Source organism: Spinacia oleracea, chromosome 4 (genome assembly GCF_020520425.1).
Source record: "Spinacia oleracea cultivar Varoflay chromosome 4, BTI_SOV_V1, whole genome shotgun sequence".
NCBI classification, from domain to species: Eukaryota; Viridiplantae; Streptophyta; class Magnoliopsida; order Caryophyllales; family Amaranthaceae; genus Spinacia; species Spinacia oleracea.
In genome coordinates, this window is record NC_079490.1 from 135,282,947 (window position 1) to 135,302,077 (window position 19,131).

At 35.6% G+C, this 19,131-nt stretch overlaps 1 protein-coding gene and 1 long non-coding RNA gene across 2 annotated transcripts; one reads left to right on the top strand and one right to left on the bottom strand.

Moving 5' to 3' along the window:
• The first annotated feature begins 3,252 nt into the window (after nucleotides 1–3,252).
• LOC130471920 (uncharacterized) lies at nucleotides 3,253–6,504 on the top strand. Its single transcript, XM_056842279.1, has one exon. It carries the CDS (start codon nucleotides 3,253–3,255, stop codon nucleotides 6,502–6,504), a length of 3,252 nt encoding a protein of 1,083 aa, XP_056698257.1.
• Nucleotides 6,505–12,020: 5,516 nt separating this feature from the next.
• LOC130459482 (uncharacterized) lies at nucleotides 12,021–17,693 on the bottom strand. The gene is made up of 3 exons (XR_008918897.1): nucleotides 16,807–17,693; nucleotides 16,579–16,644; nucleotides 12,021–15,936 (listed from the first exon to the last, which is right to left on the bottom strand). It is a non-coding gene; the product is annotated as an uncharacterized lncRNA (long non-coding RNA).
• Between the last annotated feature and the right edge of the window lie 1,438 nt (nucleotides 17,694–19,131).

The window sequence follows — 19,131 nt, forward strand, 5'->3', positions numbered from 1 at the left end:
CTCTCATGGGTTGTGTGTTGGCTTAAATTGGTGAAGGAGGAGTCAAAAGTTTTATTATCTGGCAAACTCCATGTTTGCCAAGTGTGCAGGTACATACGACAAGGAAGATGAAGAAGAAGACTTTGGTTCTTCTAGTTGTTGACTTAGACTTATAATAAGAGAAAATTTGTAATTCAAAGTCTTGGAGCTATTTTTCTGATTTTTGGGTTTGTGAAATGAAGTTTATTGTGTTGGGTCTCGGTACAATACTATATATTACAATTGTGTAAATAATAGAATATTAAAACTTTTAAATTTATAAAGAGTTAAATTATAAAATAATACAGACTACTAAAAAGTTCTCAAAAATAAATAAATTTATGACGTTTTTAAACAAATAATAATAATTAGTATTAATAATTATGTTTTAAAATTGCGGGGTGTTACATTCTCACCCCCTTAGAAAAAGTTTCGTCCTCGAAACTTGAAAAAAAAAATCAAGCAATCAATACAATAATTGAATTAATACTGAAAATTGTTTGTTTAAAACCAAGATCTCACAATTCTTTTACTATTCCTACAGTGTCCAGCCTTCATTCCGCCATCATCTTTTATGACTCCGCTTCGACTTGAGTCCTAGAATCGAGGAGTAAAGACTACAAAAGGGGCAAAATTATATATTGAACCTTAATCGTCATTAAGGTCAACTACATTCCGCCAGTGTCTTTCGTATCTCCACTTTATCTCATCAAATAGGATCGAGGAGCAAAGAACATAAAAGGGGCAAACTTGTTAGCATAGACTAGGCTCCCATTTTCTTTGTGAAATCTTGTTTGAAAATCTTTTCCACCAAAAACAGAAACATTTAATGCAAAATTATAATTATGAAAATATATATTATAATGAAAATAAATATTTATCTAATAATTACAATACTCAAATAATTTGTAAAAGTCGTTTATTATAACAATCTCGTACTCTGAGCTCAGGAGAACTTCCATCGAAGACGGCTTCCTTGTATGACGATTAGATTACCAATACAATCATATCAGCATAAACATATTCCACAAAGCATATCATAAAGACATAATTGAAAATTTCACTTTCAACATAAGCATAACATTCATATCATAATCATTTGATCTAACACACGAGCATGGTTGATTCATAACACGTTTACGTAAAACATCGCGATTCGTACATTATATCATTCTTAGGCGACTAATTGGAGATATTGCGTTTTCGTTTGATCTTGAGCTTCTTCGCTGCAGTAATCTTGTCGTTGACTTTCTTTATTCGATTCGTTTTGATTTCGATCTCCGATTTTTTTTCTTCTACGTTGAATAACTTCGTTGACTACGTTCGTTGCAGGGGTTCGAGTCTAATCACGTGACTAGAAATATATCATTAGACATATGACTTCGTTAATTACCTTTAATATTGTAAGTCAGTAAATCTCGTATTTTGCGGATAATGCTAAACCATCAAGCGTGCCTTTATCAGAAACAATCTATCTTCCAGAAAACTTAGTTCATACTACCTGGTTTTATAGACATGTCATTTGTCAATTTCCTATTCTCAATTCCATTGCATTCCACAATCATTCATAATTCATTTCGAACCTCATAACATTCATTGATATCATCAACGTGATACACTACTACAAAAATGGGCAAAGAGACCCCTTAGAAAAGACCTCATGTTCGACATAACGGGTCTCTTCAATATAAGAGATCCATTATTATAGATAACGGCTCTCTTATTGCGCCAAATAGCCCATTTAAAATGAGAGGGAAAAAATAAGAGACCCGTTATCTTATTTAACGGGTCTCTAGTGCATAAATAAAATTATTTAATTAATATAATAAAAGAAACAAGAGACCTAGTACAGTAGTTAACGGCTCTCTACATTTCAAAGACCCACCACTCCCGTAAAATAATGTTTAAAAAAAAATTTAAAATTGCAAAAGACCTGTCATTTAAAACAACAGGTCTCTACTTTCTTCATGGCGCCAAACTTTTCGCCAAACTTTCGCCAAACTTTCGCCCAACTTTCACCCTAGTTATTTGCCTCTTCTTCTTCCCTGGACATACGAACAAGTAGGGCAACGAAACACACAAACCGAAATCACCACCACCGGCGAATCTATATACAACCGGAGAAATACGTGACGGTTGGCGACTTCAACCACCACCGGCGACCTCAACACAATCTCTAGCAATCTACGAATTCAGGTTTTTGTTCTCATCTCTCTTTAATTTTTTTTTTTTCGAATTTCTGAATTACGTGTGTGAATTTTGAATTCAATTTATAATTTCTTCTACAAGTTAGGTTCTGTTTCCTGAAATTTTCAGTTTCAATTTCATCGTTCTGTTTTTGCCCTGAATTTCTGAAATTTTATTGGTTTTCTAGTTCATGTTGAAAGTGTTTCGCCATGGTTGGTTGAATATTGTTTTTGTAGAGTTTCTTGGCATGAGTGACACACTGAATTGATCTTTGGTATTCATGGTGTGCGCCCAGTACAGAGTCTACAAACTCAATTTTTATTTAGGTTTTCTTATTTTGTAGTTTAAGTGTCAAGGCACACCTTCTGACCTTCTATCTTTGGTGTTCATGTTTCTATTTAAGTGTCAAGTTTTCTTATTTCTGAGTATCAAGTATCGAACCAGGGAACACAGTCCAATAGTCTGAGACGAACGTCGAGTCCAATAATCTTGGAACGTAGAGCATGATATCTTTAGGTTTTGGTTGCTTTCTTCTATCTGGTTGGTTTAGAGTGCTGCTGTATCTTTTTCTACTAATGATGAAATAATTTAACCATCTTTGAGGAATTAAAGAAAATCACAGATTAAAACATTTTTGTATGGATAGGGATAGATGTGCAAGTAGGAGTACACATTACCCTATACACCTGGCAGAGTGTTGAATGGGGTAACATCTTTCTTTTTCTCCATTTTTGTCATTCGAAACTGTATGTGCTTGGAAATTCACTCTCATATTCCTTCTGTTGGCTTCCCTGGGTACCTTACTGTAAGTTGTCTAGTCTAGTCTGCTAAAAAAATTATATTCAAGTTTCTAGATTATTTTTTTAATAGCTAGTTTTACAGATTGTTTCTTATTAGTTGTTTGTGTTAATTTATGTGCCAAATTACTTTTAAAATTTATGTTGACCTAGTACGGTACAATAAGTGTATATTAGTGAAAGTCTAACATGCGTGACTATACTTTACAATATGTTTTCATTTCCAATGGTTGGTGTATAGAAAATAGAAATGGATCGAAGTTGGATTTCAACAAAAATTCCGAGTGACCCAGAATATCAAGCAGGTGTAAGGGAATTCATTAAGTTTGCTGTTAAGAATGGTGGAGGCCGCTCCAAGCTACGTTGTCCTTGTATCATGTGCCATAATTTCCTGCATAAGAGACCCGGAGAAATTCTTAATCATTTATCTAAATGGGCATTTGATAAAACATATACATGTTGGATTTGGCACGGCGAATGCAGGGACGAAACAACGGTCGGTAACTCTGAGGCTAATGTTTGTGAAGGTCATAATACGAATGAGGGAGATAGGTTAGAGGAAATGCTTCATCAAGTTGAGGAAGCTTTTGATGAAGACCCTTTCACATTTGAGAGCTTGCTAAATGACTCCGAAAAGCCTCTCTATGAAGGCTGCACTAAGTATACAAGGTTGTCTGCAATAATAAGGTTGTATAACGTGAAGGCGAGCCAGGGTTTGACTGATATAGACTTTAATTTGATACTGGATGTGTTCAAAGATATGCTTCCAGATGATAATGTCCTTCCAAGTCGTACATATGAGGCAAAAAAGACATTAAGCCTTATGGGTTTACCTTATGAGAAAATTCATGCTTGCCCTAACGATTGCATGTTGTATAGAAATCAAAATGAGTCATTAGAGAGTTGCTCAGTTTGTAATGCCTCGAGGTACAAGAAAGAGGAAGGACGAGTCCCTGCTAAGGTATTATGGTATTTTCCAATAATACCGAGGTTTAAAAGGCTATTTTCTAATGCGAGAGATGCCGAGAAGTTGACATGGCATTTTGATAGTCGAGAAGATGATGGATTTCTTAGGCACCCCGCTGACTCACCACAATGGAGGTTTATTGATGGGAAATTCCCCGAGTTTGCCAAAGAAAAGCGTAATCTACGCCTTGCTTTGTCTACTGATGGGTTCAATCCATTTGGCTCCTTGAGTAGCACTTATAGTACTTGGCCTGTTGTTTTGATTACCTACAACTTATCTCCCACACTTTGCATGAAAAGAAGGTATATGATGTTATCATTGCTAATTTCTGGTCCAAGACAGCCTGGTAATGACATCGACGTGTATTTGGCTCCTCTGATCGACGATTTGAAGATGCTTTGGGAAACAGGTGTAGAAGTGTTTGATGCATATCGAAATGAGAAATTTAATTTGAAAGCAATGTTGTTCTGCACTATTCAAGATTTTCCGGCATATGGTAATTTGTCTGGGTATACAGTGAAAGGGAAGGCAGCATGCCCCTTATGTATGGAGCAATTTCCGGGACATTGGTTGAACGGATCAGGGAAGCATGTGTTTGATAGTCATCGTGTATTTCTGCCATGTGATCATCACTATCGTTACATGAAAAAGGCCTTCAATGGGAAACAAGAATTTGGAGAGCGTCCAAAGATCATGTCTGGTGTAGAGGTGTTTGAGAAGATAAAAGATATCCAGATCACATTTGGGAAGAAACATCGAAATTTTCTTTCTAAGCAAGGGTTTAAGAAGTGTTCAAAATTGTGGAGCTTGCCATATTGGAGATTTCTTTTCGTGAGACATTCTCTTGATGTGATGCATATTGAGAAGAATGTGTGTGATAGTCTAATTGGTACATTATTGAATATCCCTGGGAAGACTAAAGATGGCCCGAAATCTAGAGCTGACTTAGAGACACTTGGGATCAGACAGGAACTCCATGTTGTTGAGAAGGAGAGTGGTCGAAAATACTTGCCTCCTGCTGCGTATACACTGTCTAGGAAAGAGAAAATCGAGTTATGTGAGAGCTTGGCAGGAGTTAAAGTGCCACAGGGGTATTCTTCTAACATTCGTAGCCTTGTAAACATGGATACCTTGAAGCTTGTGGGCCTTAAGTCTCATGATTGTCATGTCCTAATGCAACAATTATTACCCGTGGCTATTCGTTCAATTTTGCCTAAAAATGTTCGACATGCCATTATCAGACTTTGTTTGTTTTTTAATGCAATTTATAGTAAAGTCATTGATCCTAAAGATTTGAAAGCTTTGGAGGAAGATATTATTATAATTTTATGCCAATTAGAGATGTACTTTCCTCCATCGTTTTTCGATATCATGGTTCATTTGACGGTTCACCTAGTAAGAGAGATAAGATATTGTGGTCCTGTATATTTGAGAGTTCAATGGGCTTTTGAAAGGCAAATGAGAACGTACCAGGGATATGTTACAAATGCTTATCGGCCTGAGGGTTGTATTGCCGAAAAACTTTTCTACGAAGAAGTAGTCGCATATGTTAGTGAATTTATGGTAAATGCAATGAAGATAGGACTTCCTGTATCTCGGCATAGTGGAAGAATGGATGGTCATGGGACCCTAGGTCGTAAACAACTTGATATGTCTTATGAAAACTGGCACAAGGCACATTCATATATTCTGCAGAATGAGGATGAAGTTGCACCATATGTCGAAAGACACATGAGACACTTGAGGAAGTACAATCCAAGGGCGAATCCGAAATCCTTAGCTGAAAAACAAAGCAAGTCATTCATTGTTTGGTTCAAAGATGAAGTAATCAGGGAACTTGAGGACCCTTCAGTAGTAGTTTCTGATCGAGTTAAGAGTTTAGCATTTGGACCCAACTTTAGTGCAACTTACTATTCTGGATATGTTATTAATGGCTGCACTTTTTACACCAGGTTTCAAGATGATATTAGTACTATGCAAAACAGTGGGGTTACTTTGGAATCTGAAGCTATTCATTTTGCTAGTGCGAAAGATAAGAATCCGGTTTGTGCTACAATGCGATACTATGGAGTCATTGAAGAGATTTGGGAGTTGCATTACTCTAAGTTTTCGATTCCTGTTTTCAAATGCCAATGGTTTGACAGTAACGGAGTTGTAGAAAGTAGCTTAGGGCAAATATTTGTCAATCTTAAAAAGACCGGTCACAAAGAGGATCCTTTTATATTAGCTAATCAAGCTAGGCAGATTTTTTATATGAATGACCCCTCTGATAAGAGAATGGCAGCAGTCATCACACCAAGGTCTCGAGTTGCCTTCTTTTCCATCGATGCCACTGGTGATTGTTTAGATGATACTATGTTGGAGGCTAGTTCTTTGGGAAGAAGAAATGTACAAGTTCGGGGTGATGATGATGATGATAATGCTGATGATTCCTCGATGTATGTGAGAGATGACCATAACGAGGGTACATGGGTTGAAGAACAAAAGAATAGCAAGGGAGTCAAGCTAAAGCGAAAGCGAAAGCGTTCTAATTAAAATGTAAATATCGTGTAGAATATGATTGTTTTTGCATAAAACTAACCAACTGATTAGAATCTGATTGTGGCATAAAAGGACCAATTGATTGTTTTTGCATAAAACTAACCAACGTATTAGAATCTGATTGTCGCATAAAAGGACCAATCGATTGTTTTTGCATAAAACTAACTGATTAGAACCTGTTTTCCTTCCTTTTTTAAAATCTGATTGTTTTTGCATAAAACTAACCAACTGACTTTGATTTTCTGTAGGTTGATGGCCAGAAAGAAAAAGCAAGTAGGTCATGATGATGCAAGATTGGATCCTGAAAATTCTGAGAAAACGAGACGTGAGGATGAAAGGGGTCGTACTGTACTCAATCTGGTGGGAAAAGCTATAAGTGCTGGCACCAAACTCCGTTTAGAATGGCATCCAGTTAAAAGAATTCCTATTGGACATCACCGGTCTCATTTTTCCACCTACATTGGTGTAGTTGTGCGTGAAAGAGTAAACATCACCTATAAGGAGTGGTCTCACCTTCCAAAAGGACTCCTAGATGAATTGTATGATTCTATCACGGTAAGCAAACATACTCATCTTTTATCTTTTAGGAAAAATAATGCATAGAGCTCATTTATCGCTGGTGTGCCTGTCTTCCTTCTTTTCTTTTCTCTTTTTATTTTTCATTTGTCTTCTTTAAGCTGCTGCGTAGTCTGATGTTGTGGCAGTGACTTCTGGTTAGTCTGATGTTGTGGCAGTGGCTTCTGGTGGTCAGTACTGATTGTTGTGCAGGGTGTTTTTGGCATTGTGATATATTTCTGTTGCTTTATTTTCTGTTGAAGTTTATGTGTTGTTTATGTGCTGCATGTTCATTTGTTTGCTGCTGCTGTATTGCTGCCCCAATTCAGATGTTAAACATATATAACTTATGATTTTGTGTCAATGTAGAGGGGTTTTTATGTCATTGAGAATCGCAAACGTTGGATTCTTTCAAAAGCTGCAAAGCAATGGAAAGCTTTCAAGACTAGATTAAGACTTCAATGGATGTATTTAGAAGATGGAACAATAAGACAACAACCACCATGGAAATATTCTTGGATAGTTAAAGCTGATTGGGATAAGTTCGTGGATTACTGCACTTCTGAGGAGTTCAAGGTAGTATTGTTGTAAATCTCTTAGAAGCGACATAGTAAATGTTTAAATTATGTTGAAATTAATAGGCAGTTTACTTATGTTGCAATTTTTCATTTGTACTAACTTTATTGGTCAAAAAATTTGTAGTTATTGAGTGAAAAGAATCGTGAGAGGGCAAAGAAGAAGACCTCAAAATATAGAGGAGGTCGACTTGGGTATCAACATTTTGAAGAACAGATAGTAAGATTTACTTACATTGTATATATTATTAAGGAATATAGTGTGTGATGTTCAAATTTCTCACTAGATACTAACAACATAAATCTAAATTGATTTTCTGCAATATTAGGAACAAGATCTTGAAAAGCGGGGAGTCCATGTGTCACACGTGCCTCGACATTTGACTTGGATTAAAGCTCATTCTCGTCTCAAAAATGGAGCTGTAACTTTCGAAAATCCCACCGATCAAGAAATTTATGAATCAATAGTAAGATATTTACACAAGACTCTTCAAAAAACCTGCTTATTTTTCATTCAACTCCTGTGAATAAGTACCGCATCAATTCTCAAATTGCAGATGGCATTGGAGGCTCAAGTTCAAAGAGGTGAAATAGTTGCTAATGGTCGAGATGATATCTTAGCAAGAGCATTGAATAAGCGGGAACATGGTGGTTCAGTGAGGGCCGTTGGATCAGGCATCACAAACAAAGAGTACTTTGGGTTTAACAAACCAACTGCACCTAGTCAATTGCATACTGAAATGAACAAGATGAGGTCAGAGATGGGAGTTATGCAAAATAATCAAAATATGTTTATGTCTTTCATGATGTCATGCTTAACCCAGGAGCAATTGAGGTCGTTCGTGGCCACTTGTGGTCAATTTGGTAGTTTTGGTGGGCATAATGGTCAGTTTGGTGGTTTAGGTGGGCAGGCGGGTCAGCTTGGTGGTTTAGGTGGGCAGGCAGGTCAGTTTGGTGGTTTAGGTGGACAGGCAGGTCAGTTTGGTGGTTTTGTTGGACAGGCTGGTGGTTTTGGTGGGCAAGCTCAGGTTAGTACAGGTGGCAAAGGGTCTGGCCAGGCTGTTTCTGGTGGTGTTCGCAATGGGTCTGATGGTGTTTATGGCGATGGGTCTGGTGGTTTTGGTGTCAATGGGTCTGGTGTTCGTGGTGGGAATATGATAACTACTACCCTGTTAAACAACTCAATTGATCATGGATTGCTCAATATTCCATTTACACAACTGCTAACCGAAGGTATTGGAGAACAAGGCAACGAAGGTCATCAGTATACCCATATTTCTTCAGAGGCTCGATCTCAGCATGATGCGTACATTGCATATGGTTCTGAAACAGAAGCTTAGAAAACGAGAAATCCTTCTGTGCATCAAGAGCATCAGGTTCAAACTGAGGTCGAGGTGTACCATGTTTCTTTGCCTCACGCAGACCCTACTAATCAACATGAGGGTGTAACAAGCCATGCACAGCAGAGTAATCATTTGGATATCACAAGTAAACATACTTTTCCTGAGGTATTTAGCATTTAATATTTTATTCCGTCAAAGTGATATCCTTCAATATGTATTTGTATAGTATACGCTCACGAAATTTGATTATGTTCCATAACTTGTATTCATAGGGCTGGAGTGATTGTTGTTTGGCTATTGAAGGCGGCGACGAAGGGCTTGTAATAGTTGCTAATGGACAGGTCTACGTACAAAAGACAACAGAAGTGATCAATAATCATGGACTATCAACGCCACCTGGTCACTATCGAGTCTGTATCACAGAAGATATTGTGCCTCATGCTAGCTTGCCATGTCCAAACGACGAATTACAGTATGTCTGTGAAGCTAAGAACAGTTATACATCTTGGCCAATTCACTTGATTCTTCCAAAAAAGGTATTATCATTAAAATTTGATTTTTAATAATGTGCTTATAATTGATTTGAACTGTTGGGAATTTTTTCGGAGAATTCGGATTAGATTATCTAGATATGCTACTGTTGGGATTAGATTATAATTGATATGAACTGTTGGGATTTTATGCTGTTCTGCCTTGTAAAATCTGTGTTCTTGTGAAATCAAGTCTGAGTTTCTGATGTGCTTTGTGGAATCAGACCATTGCTCATGGATTCAGTTTCAAGTTTCAACAGTGTCTGCTTTTTTAATTTTTTATTTATTCAGTTTCATTGCTCATATTCTTTCCTGCATTGAACAGTTCATAAAAATCCAGCTAAATCCAGCTACTGAATAAAAATCCTGCATTGCTCATAAAAATTCAAGAATACATTGAACAGTTCTAAATGAATGAGAAAGTAACAAGAATGAATGGCAGTTTTCGGTCATTTTTTATAACTAAATCCAGCTACTAATTAGTAATTATCTCAGTTTTGGAGTAAGTCTTCTAAGTTGGTCTGGAACTGACAAGGGAGGAGGGGAGGATACAACCCCAAAAAAGTTTTTAAAAAAAAAGTAAAGTGAACTCTGCCTCTCTTCCCTCGCCCTGATCTTAATTAGTCATCTAGGTTTTTTATTCAGAAGAGTTTTAATATTGCAGCCAACCTCTAATCCGATTCTCCATGGTATAAACTCATCTCAAAAACTTATCTTAGTTTGGAAAATGACTGAACTGCATATATAGCAGTACAGATTTGACAAAACCAGTACACAACACTGAAAAAATTGAACTCATTTTTACCAACAGTTACCTCTGATCTGTATTTTGTAAATTCTCGGATTATTTTGAAATTTTGTAAATTCTTGGATTATCATTTGATGTATGTTGTTCATATGAAAAAGGCCAACGCGCACCCGGAAAATGAGGTGACCACTCCGTCCCCACGATCGACATCATCCCAAGGATCAACTACTCACAAGTATGTTATCACTGCCGATGATCTTGAAAAGGTATCTACTAGATGGTTGCAAATTTTGAAAGATCAAGCTATGGGAATGAGAAAGAAAGGTGAAACCATCTCCTTCAGTATCCCAAAAGGTGTATTTTTTAATGAACAACCGTTAGATGTTTTGCTTGACTATGAGGACATGCTTGATTGGTGTTTCCAAAAATCGATTGGAGCAGCCCACTTGAATATTTTCATGAAGTAAGTACTTGTCCTTTTTTAATTCTCTAATTAACATTTAGAGTTTCTTTGTTCATTAACTTGTTTCATGTCCTACTTTTGATGGGATAAGGAACTTGAAAGAAAGATGTCAAGACGAAGGAATTTCGGGTATGTATGGATTTTGCGATAGTAATGTTCTATCTCCGTTGAATCCAACAGTGGAAGAGGCAGATCGGTGTGAATATTTAGTTCGTGCCTTTGGGTGCAACAAGGGAAAGAATCGTAATCAACTATTCTTTGCACCTTATAATGAGAAGTAGGTGCAATGCGTATTTTCTAATTTTATTTTCTTTTGATTCTGAAGATAGTTAAAGTTGTCTTTATTCTATTAATATGCTATTATTTTCTCTTATAATTTGTGTATATAGTCAGAACTGGATGTTAGCAGCCATTAGCCCTTGGAATGCTGTAGTGTATTGGTTGGATCCGGCTGGAGCAGGAAAGGAGATCCCTGAGTTCATTAAAAGAGACATCAATGAGTATGTGTTAACCATACTTGTCAATTTTCCTTGTCAATTTTCCTTAGCCTCCTGTTTCTTCATAATGGATATCCATTAATATCGAAAAAGAAGCTCATTGAGCTATCATTTTTTTTACGCAGGGGAATTAGAAGATTTAGCATTCTCTATCGAAAGGATATTAAGAAAGTAAAAAGGAATCCGAAAATTGGGTGGATGCAACCAGAGGTATTTCATCTGTGTTCTCTATAATACTATGATGTAGTACATTAATACAATAACTTAACTTACCTGATGTATTACTGTATTTCTTTTATTCCTTATATTGTAGTGTCCTCGTCAACCTCAAAACAGCAATGACTCCGGATACTATGTGTGCCGTTATATGATCGAGATTTTAGAAAAAAGAGTTCTATGGGTGCCTGACCAGGTATCATTTCCTATCATTGCTATTACCTGTGAGTTTGAAGTAAAAATGACTAACAGCTCTAAACTAGCTTTAGACTGCTATAGTAGCAAGCATACAAGATAGCATTATGGCGAAAACAACATCTAAAATCACCTGTCCTTAATTATTCGGATTCCCATACCTTGATTTGCTGCTAAGCCTGCTGTGTCCAGTCTGATTACCTGAAGGAACAATAATTAGATCATGCAGGTACAAAACAATGCAGAGTTCAGGAAATTTTAATGTATCCCAAACTCACCAACTTAGTATGCGTAAAAGGGAACTTCAGATTAGTAACCCTTCTTTTTTCCCCTTAATCTGTCATATTAGTAACCTCCTCTGTGCATTCTATATCAGCCCTAAGGAAAGACAGATGAAATACCTCTCAAATTCGGAAAATTTTTACACATTTATTCTCAGATGCCTAAATCTAAATCTATCCTTTATTTTATCTGGAAATTTACTTACTCCGTACTAGATGGCTATCCTTACAAAGTTACAAATAGATATAAAGGTAAAACCGTTCTCTGTTGCTTCAATTTCCAATCACAGTTAGCTTTTACAGAGCTGTAAATAATAGGATACCAGAGAAAAGAAGAGAACTAGAAATGTGCTGGGATCAATTAGGTTGAGAACTCTGATTACAGAGCGGACAAGCAAAAGAGATCAGACAAAACGCAGATTAACAGTTGATTAATAGTGTCAATGATTGAGGGTTTTGAAACTCAAGCGCGCATTGACTAATACTGTATAGAAGTGGTTTATTACAAAACAAACTTCTGAGATTAATATCAAACGCAAAATCATTATCCGATTGACATATACGTATCTAATCAAACCCAAAAAAGCGAAAGATGTATGATTAAGGACCTTAGATACTTTTTTCTTATATATAGTCAGGAGCAGTCCTGATAAACATTTCCTGATCTAAGCTCGAGCAAGAGCCTAGCATTCGAGCAAAAAAATTTGCTGTGAACATCTTGCAGTCTGCAAACTCTGTCCTAGCTGGTAAAGTCAGTTAGTTAGTTAGTTTCATAGATCATTTCAGTACAGCTGGTAAAGTTAGTTAGTTAGTTATTTCATAGATCATTTCAGTACATCTGGTGTTTTTGCTTTGAGGTAAGATGTTTTGTCTGTCCAGATTTGGGCAAGTCACTGTTTGTTGTCTTTCCATTTTTACTCTCTATTCTGGGAACATCACTAAAGTGTGTTGTGGGATGTCCCAGGTTAAAATTTTGGTAGGAGTTTAGAGACGAATTTAAATTATACTCTTTAATCGTATTTTCTGAAGGATCGTGTCACCTTGTTGGCATATTTGCTGATTATTCTGGCATGATTTTAGTTTTGCTTGTAAATCTGCATTTCTGCATCTGGTATTTGCCCGTGAGCCGAACTATTGGCAGATGGCCGGATTGGTTAAGCTTAGAACCTGGTATCTTTTGTTTAATCTCAAATTGGTATTAGTTAGTATTTGTAACTGGAAAACTATTTATTCTTTGACCTCTATACCATTTCCTGAACTGCACCATTTACCTTGTTTATGCCATTTATTTCCAATTTTAGATTTTCATTTAGCTTAACCTGCCTAATATAGTTACTTGTACCATTCCATTATCATTACCTAAGAAGCGTAGCTGGGCAGGTCTTAGCTAGTTAGATTGCCTTGATATAATACCTTCGTACTTACATTCATACACGATAAAGAATACTAGGCTTCTGTTATGAATTGTTGTAGCAGTTTCATTTTCTTTCCTATAATGAACTATGCATTTGCTACAACTATGCGTTTACTAAAATACTAATTATGTTACTTATTTACAGTTTTCTCACGAAACCTATTCATCGGAAAATGTTGATGAAGTTAGAGACATGTGGGTCGAGTATTTTCTCAAGCCAGAAGCAAATGAAGAAAACAAAGATGATGGTATAGAAATAACTCCGTGAGTTTTGATTGGCAAATCGGTGTAAATATATGATTAGATTTTAGAACGTACGTTTTGTTTTACGTTTTTAATTTGGAAATTACAAATTAATGTAAAGTTGCGTTTTGAGCATTACTTTTGGTAAATATTTTTTTTTGGTAATATGGACTATTAAGAAATGTTTATTGAATTATTATAAAATATTACAGCAGCAGGTGGTTTAATACAATCGGTGAATGAAAAATTACAGGTTATTAGCATGTAAAGATTACAGCAGGTTTACAAATTACAATTGTTGAATTATTAAAAAAATATTACAGCAGCAGGTACTGAATTAACATTTTTTTTAAAAAAAAAAAACATGAAAAGGAGACCCGTTATTCGTAAAAAGGGCTCTTTAGGTATAATACTAAAAAGTTCAAAGAGACCCCATATCTTACATATGGGGTCTGAGGTTATTAGAAAAGAAATTAATAAAAAAAATCAAAGAGACCCCATATCTTACATATGGGGTCTGAGGTTATTAAAAAATAAATTAATAAAAAAATCAAAGAGACCCCATATCTTACATATTGGGTCTGAATATTTTTAATAAACAGACCCCATATCTTACATATGGGGTCTCTTTCTCTTCTAAAATATTTTCCTAAAGGCCTACGTAAGAGACCCCTTTTCTTACATGAAGGGTCTCCAACTTTTAACAAACAGACCCCATTTCTAAGAGGGGGTCTCTTTTAAAAAGAGACCCCCCCATCTAGAGACCCCCTTAGAGGAGGTATCTTATGCCGTTTTGGACGGGTCTCTTTGCCCATTTTTGTAGTAGTGATAGACAGACTAATTCTTGATAACTCATTTTGGTAGAATCCTCAAAGCTTTATATGCAACTCAATTTCATGTTTTCACCATAAATCGTGTTTGGTTTCGCATAATAGTCTTGCATAACTTTGAAAATTCCTAGTTTAGCTTCCTTAACATATCTGAAAATACACTTAGGTACTTGCAAGCACAAAAATAATTATCGTGAAGGGTGCGGGAAGGTAACTCAAAAATCAATCATAACTTGAACGCTTTAAACTTTGAATACCCTTGATTTAATTGGTGATTCGCCACTTATAAAATACAAACTCATGCTCTTTCAGCACTCTATCATTCAGCCTTATTGACATACTTTTCTTGGTAACTTCTTTTGGTAAAATCCTCAAGATCTTATTCATGCGTCAACTCAAATGGGTCTTTTATCATAACTTATGTTGGGTTCATAACATTTCTGTATAACTTCTTAACTTCCTAAATAGAGGCATATCGGTCTTCTTTTAGATAATAGACTTTTGTACTTATAAACACCTAAATATTCATCATGAATAATACGGGAAGGTAACCCTAGAATCAATTTCATTCATAACTTGAATACGTACTTTAAACCTAGAATAACCTCAACTTAATTAGCGATCCAGCACTCATGAAATACAACCTTATGCTCGTTTGGTACTTAAACATTTATACTACCCTTAAAGATTACAACCATAAAAATTCCTCAAAACAATTCATATCCACAAAATCTTTGTGTTCGCACCGTGCTTAACTTAACTTCTTCCAAGAAAACAGTAATGCTTAAACTTTTCCTAGTCTATCTATGGTAGGAACTCATAACATGACATGTTAAACATGAAAACAAGGGAAGTTCGGATCCAAAGCGAGATAGAGATAAATTAAAATAATACTAGTGGTGGCGTCATCGTGAATGTTGCACATGTTGTGAGCTTCGTTCGTGGCATCGTTAGTACCAACGATAATCGATATTTCGCATAACATATTCAATCAAGAAAACATAAATAACAGGAGAAATGAATCCCTTTAATCCCGTTCCTACGCTCACACTCATTCCATTTTAACTTAAGTTGATTTTAACATATTCTTTTTAACTTATTCCTTAAAATTCCTGCTTAAAGCCGAATGAATTTTATTTCATGCAAAACCCGTAAGGTTTAGCACTTATGGTCGCAGAACCTTGGCTCTGATACCAAACTGTAACGCCCCGACTTCTAAACACTATTAATTAGGTTAATTATCTTTAATTAGCAGCGGAAACCCTAATTTAGTTGGAGCGTCACATGCCGTATCTCCCTCGTGGGAAATACAAGGCGACTTAATCTTTTTAAATTACTAAATAAACTTTAATAATAACGACTTCTAGCATTGATTAAACATTAATATTAAAATCTAACTCAATACTTGAAATTAAACTTAGAATTTAGTTAATACATCCATTATTACTAGTGAGACATAGTTATCTTTACTAAACATCGATCGTGAATTTGATGGTTGCATCCTCACTCTAAGGCATCCCATTATCTTCTTCGTACCTAAAACAAAAGCAACATCGTGAGCCGAGGCCCACTAACATACTACCCTAACAACGTAAATTCATTTCAATTCATTTTATTTAATTTGCAAACAGGGAGAATAGAATATAGTAAATCACTTTCACAAAAGCATCATAATAAAACATCATTTATAACTTGAAACTTTAGTAGTTCCCATTATCTTTCATAAAACCTTCATTTTACTTGGTAACTGACAAGTTAGCCTTGCGGGACGTCTCCCACCTTGCGATAGTCCTCAAGGAGCACTCTCCCTTGTTGGACATACGCCCGTACCTAAATAGTTTCTTTTTTTTAGCTTGCGGTAACCCTCAAGGAGCACTCTCCCTTGTTGGGTGTCCCGCAGTACGGCGGTACGCGCACGACCTAGAAATAGTAACCCCACTAACTGCCAGAACCTGTTACACTTTTATTTATCATGTTTCGTATCTTATTCGTAACTCATAAAACGTCATTTTTATAAAATCATTCATACACACATTTAAATATCATCATTCATAAAACACACTTATAAACATATTTCATATCCCACAATCCAATAAAAACATATCATTATAAACATATTTCATAATCTCATAAAACACATTTCATAAGGGGATTGTGGGTGTTAGCAATAGATGTTACCTCAACCGTAGTTTTATACTTCCCGTTTGATGGACCGTTCTTCCCGAGCTTCGAAAACTGATAATACTTGTAATTTAGAAATATAAATTAATCAATTTAGCAACTATTCCAAATCACATAATTTAACTTAGTATAACTACTTTATAGTAATTATTTGAAAATAATTTTATATTATTTGAGAATATATTAAAACGTAAGACCTTTGAAAATCAAATAAAGGAGACTTACTCAATTTGATTTTGGTGGGTAAAAGGAACAAAGTTGACTTTTGTAATTTAGGTGCATCATACAGTACAGTTGTACCATATAACTCCAATTGGGGGAAAAAGTTTCAAAGACCAACCTGGTCTTCACGAACAGAACACGGATCAGAGGGGATCAGAAGACAAGAGAGGGAGGAGGAAGAGAGGCGGCAACTGGGTATGACCCACGACCGGCGGTGAACAACGGAGCAAAACACCGACGAAGGCCGACACTGGTGGTTGTTGGCTGGGGCGGAGAAGTGAGAGAAAGGCAGGGGGGTTAGATGCAATGAAGACCGAGAAGGCGGCAAGGGTTGACGTGGGTGGTCGTTTTTGTGGTCTCCATTAAATTGGTGTTTCTTGTTGGTGGTTTCCGGTGGTAAACAAAGACCGAGAAAGGGGCGGCTGCGATGGTGGTGGCTCAAGAGCAAATCAGATTAATAAAGTAAGAAAACTTCACCCTTTCTAATGGTGATAATGGAATAAGATGTTAGTTTTGGTTGCGAATTGAATTGGTGAATCAGTAAGCTATTTATAGATCTTTAGAGGGGTGTAAAAACGTCATCCATGAGCTATTATTGGTGGTTTTATCGGAAAACAATGGACATAGAGAGGAGAAGGAGAACCAGTGGGTAAAACCAGTAGAATTGAAATACAATGGCTCTCATGGGTTGTGTGTTGGCTTAAATTGGTGAAGGAGGAGTCAAAAGTTTTATTATCTGGCAAACATGGTGTTTGCCAAGTGTGCAGGTACATACGACAAGGAAGATGAAGAAGAAGACTTTGGTTCTTCTAGTTGTTGACTTAGACTTATAATAAGAGAAAATTTGTAATTCAAAGTCTTGGAGCTATTTTTCTGATTTTTGGGTTTGTGAAATGAAGTTTATTGTGTTGGGTCTCGGTACAATACTATATATTACAATTGTGTAAATAATAGAATATTAAAACTTTTAAATTTATAAAGAGTTAAATTATAAAATAATACAGACTACTAATAAGTTCTCAAAAATAAATAAATTTACGACGTTTTTAAACAAATAATAATAATTATGTTTTAAAATTGCGGGGTGTTACAACCTTATTAATCCTTTTATTTACTTTTTGTTATAAATAAAAGTAATGGTCATTCATTACTAAACTTTATCTTTATTAGTTATTACGTAGTATACTACTAATCCCCCTCTCTTTAATTCACTAGAACTAGTGTGTGACCCGGGCGATGCCCCGGTTGCTACATTGAATAACTAATGTTTTAGATTTTTCTTGAGCTCAATATTTGACCAAAATACTTGTATTCTATAGAATGAAAAATATCCGTTAAGTTTGTCAAGTACACATGCACGCTAAGTCATTTATTATGGCAAGTAAGTTTTCAATCATATCATTTTACAATTTGTATAATTTATTTTCTCGTGGAACTAAGTTCGTCAAATTAATAAACACTAAATTAGATATATATGCAGCTATGTAAGACAATCCTATAGTTGATTCTTATGAGACTTATGACATCAGTTTTCTTCATGGTTATCATAATGTTTAATTTTTTTTCCTTTTCAAAATAGTCCATATATAGAAATTAAAAAGTCACATAAAAATTTATTTGTTTTATATTTCATGTGAACATTTATTTATAAATTAATGTGAAGAGATAAACCATAATTGGTGGTTGGTTAAGATGGTAATTAGAATTATCATCCAAATTGGAGGTCTGGTGTTCGAACCTCATTGTATTGATTTTTGGTTGCCATTACATACTACATGGTGAGTGGATGATGTGGCGTGAGGAGAGTACTACGTGACACATATACATTTTTCACAACACCTTTTAATATATTAGTATAGATTGTACTCCTTCCATCTAATATTTATAGACTTGTTTGACTAAAAACACGGGTTTTAAAGAAAAGTGGAATACAGTACACGAGAAATTGAAATATAATACATTGATAATTGATTTGTAAGAGAAACTGAAATATAGTGCATAGAAAAGGGAAAATAGTATATGGGGAATTGAAATATATATAGTACACGGGGAAGTTTTTGTTGGGTTTTCAATGCAGTTTTAATTAATATAGTACATGGAAAATTGGAAAACTTAATGGCCAAAAATAGAAATATGACAATAATTTTGGGACGCTCAAAATAGAAACATGACTATAAAAATAGGACGACGGGAGTGCCAAAAATTAGGATCGATAATCAACTTGATTTTGCCTAAACAACCGTCCCCTACTTCATCTTCCCCATTCTTCACCTTCCCATTAACTCTCCAACCTTAATTATTTTCAATATCAATTTAATTCAATCCCCA